The sequence below is a fragment of the Macrosteles quadrilineatus genome, unplaced genomic scaffold (assembly GCF_028750875.1).
Source record: "Macrosteles quadrilineatus isolate MER2022 unplaced genomic scaffold, UCM_ALF_1.0 Scaffold_9__3_contigs__length_116548681, whole genome shotgun sequence".
NCBI classification, from domain to species: domain Eukaryota; kingdom Metazoa; phylum Arthropoda; class Insecta; order Hemiptera; family Cicadellidae; genus Macrosteles; species Macrosteles quadrilineatus.
In genome coordinates this window covers 10,500,374-10,518,567 of record NW_026542602.1, presented here as the reverse complement: position 1 = coordinate 10,518,567, position 18,194 = coordinate 10,500,374, and the positions used below count along the sequence as shown (strand labels likewise).

Below are 18,194 nucleotides of genomic sequence, written 5' to 3'. Positions count from 1 at the left end.
GTCGGAAAGTGTTTTGTTGTAGAAATTGTACATTAGTGGTTTAGGGGGTCTGCAGAAGGTCAAACACATTTGCACAACAGGGCCGGCACCAGGTGATCACCATTTCTATCGAGACATTGATTGGGTTTTAGGATACTTAGTATGCTGATTGACGTGTTTCAGACTTTCAGGGCTGACTGTAGTGGGTTGACAGTTTTTTTTAAATTTATGTTCTAACATGCTAATTAACTCTAACTTTGTTCACAGCTTTTGCTTGCTCGTTTGAAGTTTCAAACGAGATTGTTGAAATTTGATTAAATCTAATCAGAGTATGTGATTTATACTTGACGGAAGTGACCATTTTCTTTCAAAATATTTTCAAATACTATGACAAGACTAATCGTCCCATAGAGGTGGGAACCCGTTTGAATATTAGAAGATAAAGTAAAAGTAATGTTGTTGGTCTTAGTTTTTAACTAGGTATAACTAGCTTTTTGCAACAGGAGCACAATGGAGACTTTTAAATAACAATCAACAATATATAAGTCACCATCACTGTTCCTAATGCTAATGCTATATAGCAGGTAGAGATAAATGCAAAGTATGTGCAAAATAGATAAATTACACATTTGCGATGGTCGTTTGCTTGGCAATGCTCTCCATCAGTACTGATGATTTTGTATTGCAGACATGTAATGCTGATGATGTTGTGTTACAGGTATAGGTATAGATGACACATTTGTGATGCTGGCTGCTTGGCGTCGCACACCAGTCACCATGTCAGTTCCTGAGAGGATGGGTCACACTATGTCAGACGCTGCAGTTTCCATTACCATCACAAGTGTCACTGACATGGTCAGCCTCTGGATTGGAATGCTTAGTCCTTTCCCCTCCATACAAATCTTCTGTCTCTACTCAAGTGAGTGAAAACATTTGATGAATTGTTACTTCATAAAAAGTTTAAGGTGAAGTGGGCTTAAATGTTTTGGTATTTTGAAGGCAGCATTTTCAAACAAAGTGATGTAAAGTCATGAGTATTTAAATCAATAGTGATTACTGGTACCAGAATATGAGCCAATGGTGTTTTTTGTTACAAATTCTCTTGTTTTTATGAAATACGTGTAAATACCTGCTTCGTGGTAATCCTGGTTGTTGCTACAAAGTCATCTTCAGGCGTCAACGGATCCAGAGGGTGGCAAAGGTGGCTACCACCCCCCCCCCTCTGGCATACATATATATATGTGGCATACATATATATATACATATATATATATGTCTGTAAAATAATTGACACACAAACTTTGGAGACAGAAATAGTATAAAACTACCATTTTGGAGACATATAGTTTACACAAATTTTTGGGGGTTCCCCCAGAACCCCTGGTTTGCCCCCCCCCCCCTTGTGACTGTTCTAGATCCGCCACTGCGTCAAATATGTCAAAAGGGTGATCACTTCATACAAAGGTCGTCGTTACACACACAGTACAACACACAAACATGAACACAGACATTAATATTGTAAAAACGGTACATTTACAACAATTAAATGGGAACAAAAACGGTAACTGCAGTGTAGGAATGTGTGTCACGACCAGATGGATGCAAAGTCTTGTGTATCAACTACACTATGTAGGTATGGATGTCTAGACTTCAGACATACACTTCAGATGTGGATGCTAAACTTTGCGTCTGAAGATGACTTTTAGAAAGTCTAAACTAGTTGCGACGCTAGCAACAACCAGGATTAAGTTACCTTGAAGCAGGTATTTTTACACCAGTTTCATATATTCAACATAATCCAGAGGCCAACAAACAAATTTCTTGTTTTGGTTTCTGACACAAAGATGTCAGTGGCTGAGTTTCCTTTGCAACTTAGGCCTCTACTCAAAACTATTTTTTTCATAATTTACATGAATTGAAACTCTTTTTCAAATTATCCATATAAAACCTCACTCAATATACTAAAGCCTTATAGCTTGTCATTATAACCATGGTTTGTGATTCTAATTGATGTTTTTGTCACAGGTTTTGCTGTAGGGTTCATCTTCCTATGGCACATCACCTTCTTTGCAGCCTGCATGGTTTTGGCTGGATACGCAGAACATGACAACAGACACTCTATCCTTTGTATCAAAGTCAAACCAGTCTCTCTGTCAGGTAAGTTATTTCTCGCTTACTAAAACGTTACTGAATTGTCCAAGACTACAATTTGTTTGTGATGTAATTTACAGTAAGAATTTAAGATAAAAAGCATAACTACATGTAGTGATCCAAAGGGACAAAGAAATGTTTATTTAGACAGAAAGTTAGGGCCAAGCAATTTTTTTCTTTCCTGTATCAAGTGTGCAAAAGGTTATATTTAATTGGAGGGTGGATTTGTTGTAAATCAGTAAGCTGTATGGGTTTATAAAATATGGAGTGTGAAATAAGCACAGATTTTATACAAACAAAAATCAACAATTTTTTACAAGTTTCATAAATTCATTTTACAAAACTTAATCATTGGAAGGTAAACACCATTAGATTTTTTTACATAAACAAAATAATATTCTTTAAGCTACCTACCAATCCTGTTTGGTTACAAATATTTGCAGCCAAGCAATCTGTATCAATTGTTGTAAATGTAGTGGAAAACAAAAACGGTCATCAGTCTTCTTTTTATACGCAGTCTTCTTAATATTCTTTATAATTATTCTTTATAATAAAGAGAGAATAATTAAACAATTCAAATCCCAAATAGAAACTTCATTGTGGATGTAGCCTCCGGATTGCCAAATAATATTAAAAAGGTTTAAATACCTGCTATCGAGTAATCCATTTAATTGCAGTTGCAACTAGTTTCGACTCCTATGTGGAGCTCCGGCGTATACAAGATCAATTGTACCGATTGTACTAAATTTTACATCGGCCAGACTTTACTAAACGTTTCAAGGAACATCTCCTAAAAGCGTCAACAGTACACCAGACATCATCTTTTGCAGAACATTTAATTTCTCAAGGCCATAATTATACCAGCATTAGTAACAACATGAATATTTTACATTTCTCTAAAGACAGATTTAAATTAAACACCTTAGAAGAGTTTGAGATTTATAAGGCAGTAACATCCGACCACGAAAATGTGTTAAATGACCAACTAACGTTTTCGTCCAATTTTATATATGACACTGCCATAAGGGTACTGGAGAGTGGAAGTGTGTTAGACAGGACTAGGACGCAACCTGGGGTGATAAGATAACGGACGTACACCACTGCAATGACCACCCGCAGTCTGGACTTAAACTCCGTCGGGTTAGCGTCGTCTGTTGTCGTAACTGATCAGTAAATGTTTCGTGTCCGTAACGTGTTTTGTGTCGTGTGTAAATGTTTATTTATTTTTACTTGTTAAATATGACGCTCTTCACATGAAGAAAGAATAAGTCCTTGTACCGCCTGATGATGACTCCACATAGGAGTCAAAACTAGTTGCAACTGCAATTAAATGGATTGCTTGATAGCAGGTATTTAAACCTTTTTAACCCAATTAGAAAGACTAACATCGACTACATTACTTTTGTCAAGCCAAAAGTTTAATACAGGGTGGTAAAAAAGTCCCTGGACAGTTAAATATTTTAAAAAATAATGCAGATAGAGCTACAATACTTGGTACAAAGTTACAGGGCATAAAACTCTATTTTAACACATATTCAGTGATCCAATAACTCTTCAGGGGGACGGCCCACAAGGAGTCGGAAGAAAATCTTAAATGGAAGCATAGGTCAATATGCACATCAAATTAAAGGTCTTTTTTTAGTAGAATACAATGCCACAAACCGCACTTCAAAAGGTTGATCCTGCGCAAAATGGCAGATGTTCAAAGGTTCATTTAATTTACATTGCTATTATACGCTTACTCCTCAGGGGGCAGAGCCCTAGGAATCGGAAGAAAATTGTTAACGTAAGCATAGGTCGATATGCACATCAAATTAAAGGTCTTCACTAGTAGATTACGATGGCGTAAATTTAAGGTCAAAAGAATGCCTGAGTAAAAAATGGCAGTCGTTCAAAGATTCAAAATGGCGGATTCAAGAAATCTTTGAACATCTGCCATTTTGCGCAGGATCAACCTTTTGAAGTGCGGTTTGTGGCATTGTATTCTACTAAAAAAAGACCTTTAATTTGATGTGCATATTGACCTATGCTTCCATTTAAGATTTTCTTCCGACTCCTTGTGGGCCGTCCCCCTGAAGAGTTATTGGATCACTGAATATGTGTTAAAATAGAGTTTTATGCCCTGTAACTTTGTACCAATTATTGTAGCTCTATCTACCTTATTTTTTAAAATATTTAACTGTCCAGGGACTTTTTTACCACCCTGTATAATTAATCAATGTAAGTATATGGCCAACGTTAATATATCCATTTCAAAATGCTTCACTCCCATAAATTATCAGTAGCATTTTTAACTGACTTAGACAAACTGGTTAAAAGTAGTGTTAAAGAAATATTAAGCTTACCAACTGACACTCCAGATTTTATGTTATACTAGCTGTAACCCGCGGGCTTTGCCCCGTTTAACTTCTTAATTTTCAAGATGATCTCGTTTGCATGGCTCAATCATGTCCTGGTTGAAGTTCGTTCGCTACGCTCACTCACCTTTAGGTTGGAGCTCGTTCGCTGCGCTCACTTTCCTTCAGGTTAGCTCGTTCGCTACGCTCACTTGCCTTCAGGTTAGCTCGTTCGCTACGCTCACTCGCCTCCAGGTTGAAGTTCGTACGCTACGCTCACTCACCTTTTGGTTGCAAATTAGCTGTTGTCATAAATGTAAAAGAAATAATAGTGCTAGTGCTGCACCCTGTTGGTAATCCTTGTAACTTTAATGCTATTGAACATCACAGAACAGAACCAACTTGTTTAATTGAAACAGCTGTTAAGATTCAATAATTTCATTTCTCATAAGGTTAACATGGGATGGGAAACTCCAGAGCCACTGGGGCGGAGCCCGAAAGGATTTTTGAAATAGGAATATGCCTATATGTTAATCGGGAATGTGAGCTATCATCATGCCAAATTTCAGCCCAATCCGACCAGTATTTTTCGCGTTTACTTTTCCCATACATACAGCAACCACCTCTTTTTTATAATAGTACTAGCAGAGTACCCGTCCTTCGTACGGGGTTGGCATATAAGTATCAAATGCTTATAGCAGTTATGAGTGAGGACATGGTTTAAGAAATTTCGGTTCTTTTTGAAGTTTGTTCGCTACGCTCACTCACCTTTAGGTTGGAGCTCGTTCGCTGCGCTCACTTTCCTTCAGGTTAGCTCGTTCGCTACGCTCACTTGCCTTCAGGTTAGCTCGTTCGCTACGCTCACTCGCCTCCAGGTTGAAGTTCGTTCGCTACGCTCACTCACCTTTTGGTTGCAAATTAGCTGTTGTCATAAATGTAAAAGAAATAATGCTAGTGCTGCACCCTGTTGGTAATCCTTGTAACTTTAATGCTATTGAAAATCATAGAACAGAACCAACTTGTTTAATTGAAACAGCTGTTAAGATTCATTAATTCCATTTCTCATAAGAGGTTAACATGGGAACCTTTGCTCCAGAGCCACTGGGGCGGAGCCCGGAAGGATTTTTGGGATAAAAATATGCCTATATGTTAATCGGGAATATGAGCTATCATCATGCCGAATTTCAGCCCGATCCGATCAGTAGTTTTCGCGTTTACTTTTCCCATACACACAGACACCACCTCTTTTTTATAATAGTATAGATATAGATAGATAGATAGCCCAAAAAAATATAAAGGACTTGGATCAATCAAGGCTCAATGGGAAGCATATATTCAACAACTTAATTCTATACAAATACTCAGACGGGTTAAAAATTGTTATACAATAAATGAAGACAAATTTAAACGGATAGAAACAATTTGTTTAATAAAAATTACACCTAGAAGAAATTGATCGTAATCAAACAATAAATACCCAAAAATTAAGAAATGACTTAAGAGAAAGGGGTTTGAAAATTGGAAAAGCTTAAAACAGAAGGGTAAAGGTGTTGAACTTTTCAAGGACTATACTCCGGGAAATAAAAGTATTATTAATAAAGAAGGCTTGTCAGAATCTGAGTGGAAAGACAGTATAAAAATGATTGCAAATGTGGTGCCAGTGCGTGTTCTCCACGGCAGAAGTCAGGGCAATAACCTCTGCAGGCATGCCTGTGGTGAGATTGAAACCCTTGCACATGCCCTTGGCTTCTGTCCGTTTGGTGAACTTCTAAGAAACACAAGGCACCACAAAATAAGAAGTATCATAGCAAATGCCTTTAGAAAAAGGTATAATACATGGGAAGTGCAAGAAGAAGTACACTGTCTTTCTTCTAACGGAAGCACCAGAAGAGTAGATATTTTATTGATCGAAAGAGATACTAACAAAGGCATATAATTCTTGATCCTACAATTCGATTTGAAACAAAGATAAATCAAGCTGAGGAAGTAAATGAAGAAAAGAAAAAAATTTATGATTCTACCTTTGAATATTTCAAGCAAAATTTTAAAATTTCAAAAATTGAGGTGATTGGATTGTTTATTGGTTCTAGAGGAACATTGTCAAATTTTTTTGTGAACTTTTGGAAACAATATGATTTGGACAGATCCTTTTTGAAAATTATTATCCATGAAACATAAAGAGGTTCATTGACCATAATGAGAAATCATCTATATATGGCAAACATCAAAATTAATCAGTCTTAAAGCTGTATAATCCTTCGATATTTTATGTGTACTATTTTTCTGTGTCATTGGCAACCTTATTTTTTAAGGCAGAGGTATTTATTTTTATAAATAATTCTTTTCTATGTTGCTGCCGGTATCTGATCTTAAATTAACATATAGATTTAATGGTCGCCATTTCATTGAAAAGTATTAAAAGTATTTATCTGGGTTGTGAAGGTTGTAATTTCCTGGAAAGGGCAATGTTCACTATATGGCTCAATGTCTCCACAGTCATATTACTGAGCCTCTTTCTACTTAAATTTCCTATAGTTGCACCTAGCCAAATCAATTTCAAACTGGTTTTACTATGTTTTATGTAAATGTTTCACCAAAATGGTTATTTCATTTCTTGAAGCAGTCACATTGTGCAAAGATCCTTTTTGAATTACCCCATCCCTCTTAATTCTGCAGGGCAATACAAGATAACAGTTTGACGGTTGGCGAGCGTGACCCAGTCAACCAGGTGTGGTAACAGTGAACTAGGCCCAGAACAGCTGATTAGGTGTGACAGTTCCGGCACGGCATTAGCCGCGCTGGCCCGCCACAATGGCGAAAGCAATGATATAATTCTTTATAATCTTGGATTGACTCATTGGCTCACACGTACATGTCTCTTGTCATGAGGTTTAGGAAAAAAGAGATTTGAGATCAATCTGTATTGCACTAGAACGTTTGAGGGATTACAAAATATATATTTTCCATTACAAATTATTTTTTAAGTACCGGTAAATAGTAAACATAATTTTTGCTTGATATTTTAAGGGCTTACCTTAGCAATTATATACTGTAAGCAATCCAGAGGATTGCTTGGATTGATTGGATCCAGAGGATCCAGAGGATCCAGAGGATTTTTAATGATTGATAATTTTTACAGTATCTTGTTTACTAATTAAAGTCCTACATAATAGGTTGCCCTATATAAATACCTTATTTAAGTTGTTACCTATGTCTTCTGATGTCCAAGTTTTCAATAATAAAACATAGGCTACCTCTTTTAAAGACATTACTGAAGTAATAATCTATGTAAACTCTCAAGTCTTAATCATTAAAATGGAACATTTAACATTGATAATGGTATAAAACACAGCTTACTTTAACCTCTTAAATTACACTTATCATTTTGTTTATATATTTTAAAATAAACCTTTCCATCTATTAAATCTATTTACAACAGATTAACTTGTGTTATAGGTAAGGCATCTTGCTTGTACCGCATATTCTGCACTGGGGGAATCAATCCTAAGGACCCTGACAACCCAATGGACAACCCCGACAATGCCATGATGGTGTTCTTTAGAGATTCTGTGGCTTGGTGTGTTAACCAATGGCCCTTCAAGGTAGGTCAAACATTCAAAAGCTTTCTCTTTTGTAATTTTTCACTTTTTCTGTTCATATCTATTATGGAATTTTTTTATCAAATCAAATCAAATCAAATCGTCTTTATTTCATACTGTACATAAATCAGTACATGGAATGGCGTCAAATACTAGCCTATATCTAAAACTTAACATAAAGAAATCAAGTCTAATAGAAATAAAAAAACACTAATTTAACATGTATTCTTCCATGTTTAAATGCGTAGAGAGACTTTTGGTGACCTTCTAAAAAGTCACTGGCTTTTCCCTGTACAAAAGATGTAAACATTTGCAAAATATTTGGTTAAAACCGGCTAAGGGTAATGGTTTTTGACAAATTTATAAGTTAAGTGTTGCTGATTAGCCAAAATGGTTAGATTGTGTATATAGTTAATTGATTTGAAATCATCTCTAATGGTGTTTTGGAGTCAGTGGATCTACAGATAGAATAATAGATCTTAGGCATGCTACTGTATTTATCTATGGTGATACCTATGTAGAAATAATACAAAGAGACAACTAAAACTGTTCAAGCTGTACAGTGTAGTTTTCGTGAACTCTCAGTTTGCATCATGAGTAATGGTAAGTTGATTGCTCGATGGAGTGTGAAACCAAGAAGCAATGTCTTGAATTTCTGGCCTCCTGTTGCCACTTCAAATTTATGTAGCTAGAACTGTCCTGGTACTCCCTAGTTTAGCTTCACACGTTCACGCATAGACAAATACGTGGACAGGTAAATGCAAGGCTAAAAGAGGCCACTAAAACCTCTAAAGAAAATTTACGTACCGGCACAAAGTTCAGATGAACTGAGAAACTAATAAATGTAAATTATATAATAAAAATTGAACAAATTTTAGGGGTTTTTACCATTTTGCTTTGCCATTTCCCACTTTCAGCTACAATAAAAATGTAGCTTCAAATAGTTGTCATGGGAAGCCGATTGGTTACAGTGCTCGCCTTTAAATCTGAAGGTGGGTAGTTCGATTCCAATCGAGATTGTTTCCAGACCCAGATGGCATTTGTCATTGGGCTATGAATTAATGATGCTATCTAACAAAAAGATCGATTTATATAGTAACAAGAACAGGGTTTTGACTGTTTCCTTTCAAAACGCAAAAAATTCTATTGTCGTAGAAAATGCACACAAAATAAAAAAAATAAATAGGTGACACACACTTATTTGACATACTTTTGCAGGTAATAGTCCTGTTGGTGTTTGGAGCCTACATCAGTGGAGCTATATATGGACTGACTACTCTGCAGGAAGGGCTGCAACGGAGGAAACTGTCGCGAGCTGACTCCTACTCCATTGAGTTCTATGATCGAGAGGACTTCTACTTCAGAGAGTTTCCTTACAGAATGCAAGTAAGTTTGAGAAAATGTATGAATTCTGCAGTGCAATGTTATTTTATACTTACCTTATTCTTTTGTCAAATAAGACAAATTGTCTTTGTTCATGAACAAAATGTGTAATAAATCAAATTAATATGTTTGTATAATTTTTAATAAACTACTTAGTTTTTTAAACTACCAATACCAATATAAATTAGAACCCACAGTTTCATGTTTAACTACTTGTTGGTATTGTGTAATATTAGAAGTTTTTAAGACTTATGAAGCTTGAACAGGCCAGAATTTAATCATGTTTCAAAATATTCTCATCCAAATTTATATTTGCTTAAAACGTAGATTTAGTTTCTAGAAAAATCCAAGTAGTCCAATTGGCAAGACCAAATCCCTAGATTGTCATAATTAACGTTTTGTTTTGGTGTCCTGAGAAGCCAAAAACATCATTAATCAAATTTGTGTATACTTTGTGTCTATGTGATAACTATAGCTAGAATATAAATATTTTATCAAACAAGTAAACTAACTTATATTTGAACAAGCTCTAAAACCAACCTTTGAAAAGTGTCTTTGGTTCATCAAAGTTTTCTGTTATTGTAGATAGTAATTTTTGTCCATCATGATATATAACACATATGAATCAATCAAACATAAAAAGCTAAATAACTTAATATCAATTGCAGGTGATCCTCTCAGGTGAGTTGAACTATTCCGATCCTCTGATCCAAGATCAAATTGAGAACTTGACTCGGACATTTGAAGCGTCTCCGTACATCTCGACTCCTCTTTACACAGAGTCTTGGCTGCGGTCCTTTGTTAGCTACGTGAAACGCAACCAAGACTACCTCAATGTCTCCATTGATACAGAGGACAGCTTCATAAAAACACTTAATGAGGTAATATATTTTAAATTTTACACTCAATTTCTTCCTATTTCATGGAATAGAGTGTTGTTGACCACATGAATTAAAGCTATACTCAGTTTACTTTAGTTTGGATATGGTTTCATATATATGGTTGAACTTTTATTACTTGGAATGTAGAAAATAGATTTTCTTTATCTTTGGCCGTTATTGGAATGGTTAGGAAGAAAACATGGTTAATCTTATTTACACATGAAGGAAATGTGGCTCATTCTATGTTAACAAAATTGCCAAAGCTTTTTGTGGTGTGAAACTAAACATCTTGATCATTTGGCTTTCAAGAGACAATCCTGACCAAGAACACTAAGAACCAGTTGTCTAGTCAGGCCCGTTTTTGACCCTGTCAGTGCCCTAGGCACAACTAATAGTAGCGCCGCTTTTGCAATATGTATACAGGGTATCCACCGACGCGGATAACCGGGAATCTGAGAATTATGCTTGGGTTTTTTTTTTAACTGGGAATTATGCATGAATTATGTATATCCACCTGGAATTTTCAATTTACCGCCATCGCGAATGACAACAGTGATGTTTCCGTGGCCGCGAGGGATGATTAACATTTTGCCGCAACCGCGGGAAACAATAATTGCAATGTCTTCACGGCGGTGGGAGACGATTACGATATCTACAGGACCACTGGAGATACAATAATGATGTCTTCACGGCCGCGAGGGGTGATCAGAATTTTGCCACCGCGAGACAATGATAATCCCCTCCACGACAGCGGGATATGATCATATATTGCCGCGATCATGGAAGGTAATAATTATGTCCACACAACCGTGGAAAACAGTCAGAATTTTGCCTCAGTCGCGGGAGACAGTTACGATGTCTACATGGCCGGGAGGGATCATCAGAAGTTTACTGCAATCATGCAAATTCAACCATCAATTTTTTTTATTTTCCAATTATTTGGCGCCCCCCAAAAGAGCCAATTGCCTCGCGCCCTAGGCACGTGCCTATTCGGTAAATCGGCCTTGTGTCTAGTCACTAACAAAGCTACACATGTGTTATCCTAAACTAGTCTAAACTCATCATGCATTCTCAGTCAGCTGTGAAGTGCTACAAGCAGCATTATGTTGTGAAGTGCTAACAAAATTATAAATTTTGAACATGTTCAAGAAAATTGAATATTATTTAAATAATATAATCTGAACAAATACATTCTGATATAAAACCAAGTTAAATTCCTGAAATCTTTGAACAATACAAAATTAATTAACTCCATTTTCCAATGTGTGCAAATGAATTACCACCCACTTTATATTTATTAACTTTGTGTCTGCTATGAAAACTAAAACTCATTTTTTTACAGTTGTGGTTGTTCAAACCAAACCCGTTCTCCTTGGACGTGAAGTTTAATGACGCGGATACAAGGATCATCGCTTCTCGCTTCATGATACAAGCGGTCAACATCAGTGATGGTAACATGGAAAAAGACATGGTCAGAGACTTGCGGAGAATCTGTCAAGAGAGTCATCTGAACGTTAGCGTGTTCCACCCGTACTTTGTTTTCTTTGATCAGGTCAGTTTCTACTCTGTAAGTGTGCTATTTTTGTTGGTTAATCTTGATAAAAGGTATCAGCAAGCAGGTTGGGTATTGCTTTCAATATACTAGAGAAGATATAATTCATAAAGGTAGCAAAAGTATGAATGAACAGTCTGGTGTAGTAGATTTCTACTCTAGTTGGCCACATATTCTTGCAAATTCTTGCTCTTTACAGTCTCGCCAATATGATTTTCTAGTTTTAAAATAAAATTTTGCAGACATACACAAGAAACATCTGCTATGTTAGTTAGCAAAATGTATAAAGTTACCCTACAAATTAAGCGGCTAATTTTTGGACGCTGGATTCAATTTTAAATATCTGCAAATTGTTTTAGCGTTCCCAACATTTTACAATAATAAAACAACTAGTGGAAACTCCTTTTATCGCTATATGTTATTTTTGTAAGAAATGGTTTGATGCAATGAATTTTTACTCTATTTGATGCAAACGTTTGGGTTTTTCTTCTAACTTATAAAAACCTGTTCCAGTTTGAGCTGGTCCGTCCCACCTCCATACAAAGCATGATTGTCGGTGCCACTATCATGATGATTATCTCCTACATCTTCATTCCCAAGTTTGCCTGTTCGCTGTGGGTCGCCTTCTGTATCATATCCATAGAGATTGGAGTTGCCGGATACATGGCCTTGTGGGATGTCAACCTAGACTGCATCTCTATGATAAACCTCATCATGTGCATCGGATACTCCGTAGACTTCACCGCTCACATCTGTTACGCCTACATGTCATCCAAAGAGGAAAGAGTCGAGGATAGAGTGAAAGAGTGCCTTTATTCTCTTGGTCTTCCTATATTCCAAGGATCAGTCAGTACGATTCTCGGAGTAGCCGCTCTTATTTTTGCTCAGAGCTACATATTTCTGGTGTTTTTCAAGATGATTTTCCTCGTTATATTTTTTGGTGCTCTTCATGGAATGTTCCTTCTGCCTGTTCTCTTATCGTGGTTTGGACCTGGGGCATGTTCCCCTAAGAAGTCTGATTTGTCACGAGTAGAAAAAACATTCCCTCATCCCTACTGCATCCCTCATCCCTCACTGCATCCGATGTCTCAGATGAACGGGAACGGAAAGCACTTTGGTGTTCCTCTTCACGGAATGACGGACGCACCCAGGCTCGTAATGTCCACCTACAATGGGAACATCCGAGGGAAATTCATTGTAGAAGGAGAAAAAGACCTCGGACTTGGAACCTCGGGAGAGGACTCTAGTGAATCTAGCTCTTCAAAGTCTCAGCGGCGCAGACAAGAAGTTGAAGACGATGAAGTGCAGCGTAGACGTTACGTAGAAGGTTGGAGAAAGTCGTCAGTACCTAACTCTAGCTCAAACCGTTCTCCGCTGACCTACCACAATGGAGGGTACATGAGTGAAGAGGACTCGCAACCTTGGAGAGGTCATCCAGCGTCAAATCAGAACAGGCCACGAGCACAACACTACTCGCCACACCATGGGCGGCCATACCCTGGGGATGGGAGGTACCCCTAGACTTCAGCAACCCAAAGACTTGTATAAAGTTCCATTATTGACATCTGTGGAATTGTGTGATTTTAGTTTTTAAATGCACTATGCTTTCAAATATCACAACTTTAACTTTTAATAAAATGACAAAAGTAAATCCAAAAACACAAACTAGTTTTAGAAAAACAAGGTGCACAGTAAAATAATTTCTTTGGTTATGTTATAAAATTCTTACTGTTGTAATAAGTCCACAATTGTAAGCTTTATGTTCATTGCTGAGTATCTTTAAAATACTCAGTAGTTTTCTAATTAGTACTTAAAATATTTATAACCTTTTAAAGTGTAAAGTAATGTTGTAGGTCTAAGTATTTTAAATCATAAAAATCCTCAAATGATTCTGTGATAATGCCAACAGGGTTCTCTAAGAACTGACCCTATTAAACTACACGTTAAAACTATCTTGCATAATTCCATGTATTTATTTTCATTGTATATAATAACATACTTATGATATAGTGAAGTAATGTTTACAGGAATACGTGTTTCATATAACATTTGATCCAAACCATTATTTTCATAGCATGTCAAAATCTAGTTTACCATCACATCAATGATATTTTAAGTTAACAACAATTTTTGTGAGAGAGGAACTTCTTTAATAAATATGTCAACTGTAAATACCTTTATAATAATTTTACTATATAATATAATATGTAAATACTCTTTCGTACACATTTATGATGACTAGTCATTTTGTCTCCATAAAGGTAAATAAAACTCATGGTGGTAGGAAAAATGTAGGTGGTGTGCTATTCCTGTCATATGCTGACGTCATCCAAAAAGCAAACACTACTTCCCTTTTAAGAAAAAAATTATAAGAACAATAACAATCAAATCAAAACAAATATACACTATAAGACAGTTACAATCAGGTGATTTTCTGTTTGCAATCTAGGGGAAGTCAGCATACAACGGGAGTATCACACCTATGTTTATTCCTTCCACAAAGGGTATAACTTTTGAATGACGCGTAATAATTTATAGTCTTAAGTAAATATAACTGTCAGCAGATCTATTTGATTGCTATTTTGACTATGGATACTAATGCAAAATTTGTAATGTTACTTATCAAAATATTTTCACTTCAGAATTTACATACTATGTTGCCTTTGGATAATCAGGCTTAATTAAATGAGCCGGATTTAGGAGAAAGCTGGACCATCAAGAGACCATTATAAATAAATTAGTGTATTAGTGACCATTGACAAATTTGGGACAGCTAAGTTTGACATTAATTTTTTTTTTTTTTTTTTTTTTTTGTGAGCGGGTGGCAAATGGACATATGGGTGTTCTGTGTTTTGTTTGATTTATCACAACTGAACAGTGCCACCTACTACACAATAATTTTAATAATAATGTATTAACAATTGTATGATAGGTTCAGTAATTAATGTGATGTTTCAAAGTATGTAATAGCATATACAGATTACAAATCAAATGTAATATCAAATAAGTGAGTATTGTAATTTCATATTGGACTGTACTTCAATATGAAATTACATACATACTAGTACATTTAGACTATTATTTTTTTGGGAAATGTCGAGTCGGACTTTTGTGGGAGTACAGTACCAAATTTCAAATGAATATGAATAAGTTCTAAGTTTAAAAAGTGCAGAGTTTGGGATGGAATAAAGTTACATTTTTAATCTCCTTTTTAGATTTATCAGCAAAAGCATTTTGGGAAACATCACAGAATGGGAACATTGAATTTTATGATTTTGAACAGTCTAAGTAGGTTACATTTTAGTTCCTTAAATAGGTTTAAACAAGGTTAAAATATGCACCTAGGTGGCATTCCCATGTCATTAATAATAATAATAATATTTTTTTTATTTGGGCATATTTTAAATTTGTTGGTCCACTCTTATTTACAACGATCTTTGTAAGTTGATCAATAAAAATTAAAATATTTCTAAAGCAAACCATGTAAAATTTTCATGTTAGTGTGTTACTAAATATTTGAAATTACTAAGTTATCCGTAGTTACAAAAAAAAACAACAACATACTAAAAATTTGTATTATTCTTCATCCTTGATGAATTAATAGCAAGTGAAAAACTAAGTAGATGTGTAATGTTAGTAGAGATGGAAGCAAACAATATTATCTAGAGTTTTGTCAAAGTTATTGCTCAATTTTTATTGCAAATATTTTAAAGCTTTGTAAAATGTAGATGTTATGTGTATTTTTTACAGAATGACAGTAAATTTATTTTACAATAATATCTTGATTTCATTTAATTGATTTACCCTCATACTTTGTGGGATTGGCGATTGCGGTGACATATTATTTGAACTTTGAAATTAATAACATGTGATCAAATGAGTGGACGTCACCTGTTTGCCGTGCTAGCTTATTGGACTTCCGGTGCAGGACATAGCCAATTCTTAGAATCTCTTTAGAATTGAATTCTACCAGGCCATGGCCTGGAGTTAAAGGTGCATGCCTGCATGGTTGTGGCTGGTAGCTCGGTAGCTGGTGGTGAAACCCATGGCTGTCAAAGCCACAGTTACCCAGTGGCGAGTTCCTATGCATTCTATATTTAGGTCAGTTTATTAGATTGTGATATAATTCATGCCAAATATATATATGAAGAATACGATATAAAACAACTATAGATATACCACAGCCACCAGGCCGTGGCCTGATAGAATCGGCTATGTCGTAAGTATAGTGTTGTTTGGCGCCAGACGTCCCATAAGATAGCATTGCAGACAGGTGACACCAGCTCATTAATTCGCGTATTGGTCATTTAAATTTATGAATATAGAAAATGACGTGATTTCTGTTGAGATGCTAGCCTCTTGGACTGCTATTTTATTTCGATGTTTTGTCACTTTTTGTATGTATCTATTTAAATGACATTTGGGTTTGGCGAATCCTACCCAGGTTCACTGCTTCAGGGAAACTAATAAAGTGTATTACCATGGTGGAAGTCCTTCCATACCATGGTAGCAAAATTCCCTATAGGGAAAGTAGCTTTTACCTTAGGTGGCACAGTAAGACCTAGGCCCGGGACCAATTTACTTTTTCATTTTGATGTCCCCAGGGAACAAAAACACCATTTGTTCAAATTTCTTTTTATACATGCATATATATATAGGCCTATACATATATATACAATTGTTTGGATAAAGGGTTACTATTATAAATGTTAAAAAAATCATACTAACTCAGTACCCTGTAATTATTATTTTTTTTATAAAAAAAAATAAAAAAATAAAAAATAAATAATTACAAGGTACTGAGTTAGTATGATTTCTTTAATATATATATATACATATATGTGTGTGTGTGTCAGTGAACACGACAACTTGAGTAGCCTAATTTTTGTCCAATCTTGATGAAATTTGGTTTGAAGGTGTAAGGCATAAGATAAACATGAATGAGTTCGCAAACCAGCATGATTGGACCATGGGAACTGATTTTACAGGGGTTTTTATGGGGTAAAAGTTGGGTTTTCTCATTTTTTACCATCAAAACACAAAATTTCCCTATTTCTCTCTAGCCTTTTTAAAGAGCTAAAAAAATTCGGTATACCAAAGTGTTTTTGTATGGTTTAATAGTTGCGGAAAAAATAAAAATAAAATGTAATTTTTTTTTAATTCCCATGCTATTCTTATGGAGAATATTGTAATATGTTGTAGTTTGCTTGTTAATTGATATATTTTGATCTAACTTACCAAATTTATTTAGTTTGTACTTAACTATCCATATTTTACTAAAAAAAACACACTTTATTACTTTCATTTTAGCAGCAAACCAGGTAGGGGAACTCGGGGTGGAACGGGATACTTATTGTTTACATTACCATACAAGTATAAAGATGTATAATAAATACGATTTAAAGTTAGAAAACAAAACCTTATTTTATTTTGTACAAAATAGTGTAAAATAGTGTAAAGTGTAAATTTATTGTTTTTATTTTTATTTTAAATAATGTTTACATATTTCTCATTCCGCCCCACCCATCGGGCAGATTGGGATTTTCCTGTGGGGCAGAATGGGATATGGAGAATTTAATAAGAAAACATGTATAATAAAGTGAGAAAAACAAACTAAAAGAAAACTAAAATGTAAATAGACCATTTAGTTTTAGATTCAAATGTTAAGTAAACAAACTTTGTTTTGGTATATCTTTAATTCTGAAAAGTACTCATTTACATGATTATATCACAATATTAAATTCACCAACATGAAAGTAATTCAAAATTCATATCTTCATCTTTTTCACGACCCACTTCAACGGAAATAACCACTTCAACTGCTTTTGACATTGATTCTTCATCTCATTTCTGTTGATCAGTTTTTCTGAAATAATTTATCACACTCTGGAATAGTAATACAACACTTACTATTAAAATGCTTGCAACAATAGTTATTTGTGTAACTAGTGGTGAAAGTGGCACTTTGCTGCACACGAGAGCAATGTTTACGCACGAGCCGCAGGCGAGTGTGGAATGATCTCGAGTGCAGCAAAGGCCTTTTTCACTCGTGTTACACATTATATTTTTCCTAGTGTCACTATAAAGCATATAAATAATTAGTCTTTCAAACACTATACAACACGTTTTTAGGTTCAGCTGGCAACACAAATGGTGCCTTTGCCTTAAAGAAAGTACTGAAAGTAGTACCTGCGGTCCGTATCACTCCGCTATTTTTCCTCGGTAAGAAATGTGCTCCGCGTTTTGAGAATATAGTTCCGTATGTTTTTGTAATTTGAAGTGGTTTCCGTGCCTAAAAAAATGCTTTAAAGGT

General features: G+C 35.3%; 1 protein-coding gene across 1 annotated transcript in view; it reads left to right on the top strand.

The window, feature by feature from the left end:
- The window catches only part of LOC129002842 (patched domain-containing protein 3-like), a 69,676-nt gene extending 54,018 nt beyond the window's left edge, over positions 1-15,658 (top strand). The window contains exons 9-15 of the mRNA XM_054430934.1: positions 698-898; positions 2,005-2,136; positions 7,923-8,068; positions 9,284-9,451; positions 10,117-10,329; positions 11,672-11,881; positions 12,395-15,658. Of these exons, the coding sequence (XP_054286909.1) occupies positions 698-898; positions 2,005-2,136; positions 7,923-8,068; positions 9,284-9,451; positions 10,117-10,329; positions 11,672-11,881; positions 12,395-13,402 (2,078 nt within the window). The 3' untranslated portion in view covers positions 13,403-15,658. The remainder of the gene's footprint in view (positions 1-697; positions 899-2,004; positions 2,137-7,922; positions 8,069-9,283; positions 9,452-10,116; positions 10,330-11,671; positions 11,882-12,394) is intronic.
- Positions 15,659-18,194: the final 2,536 nt, after the last annotated feature.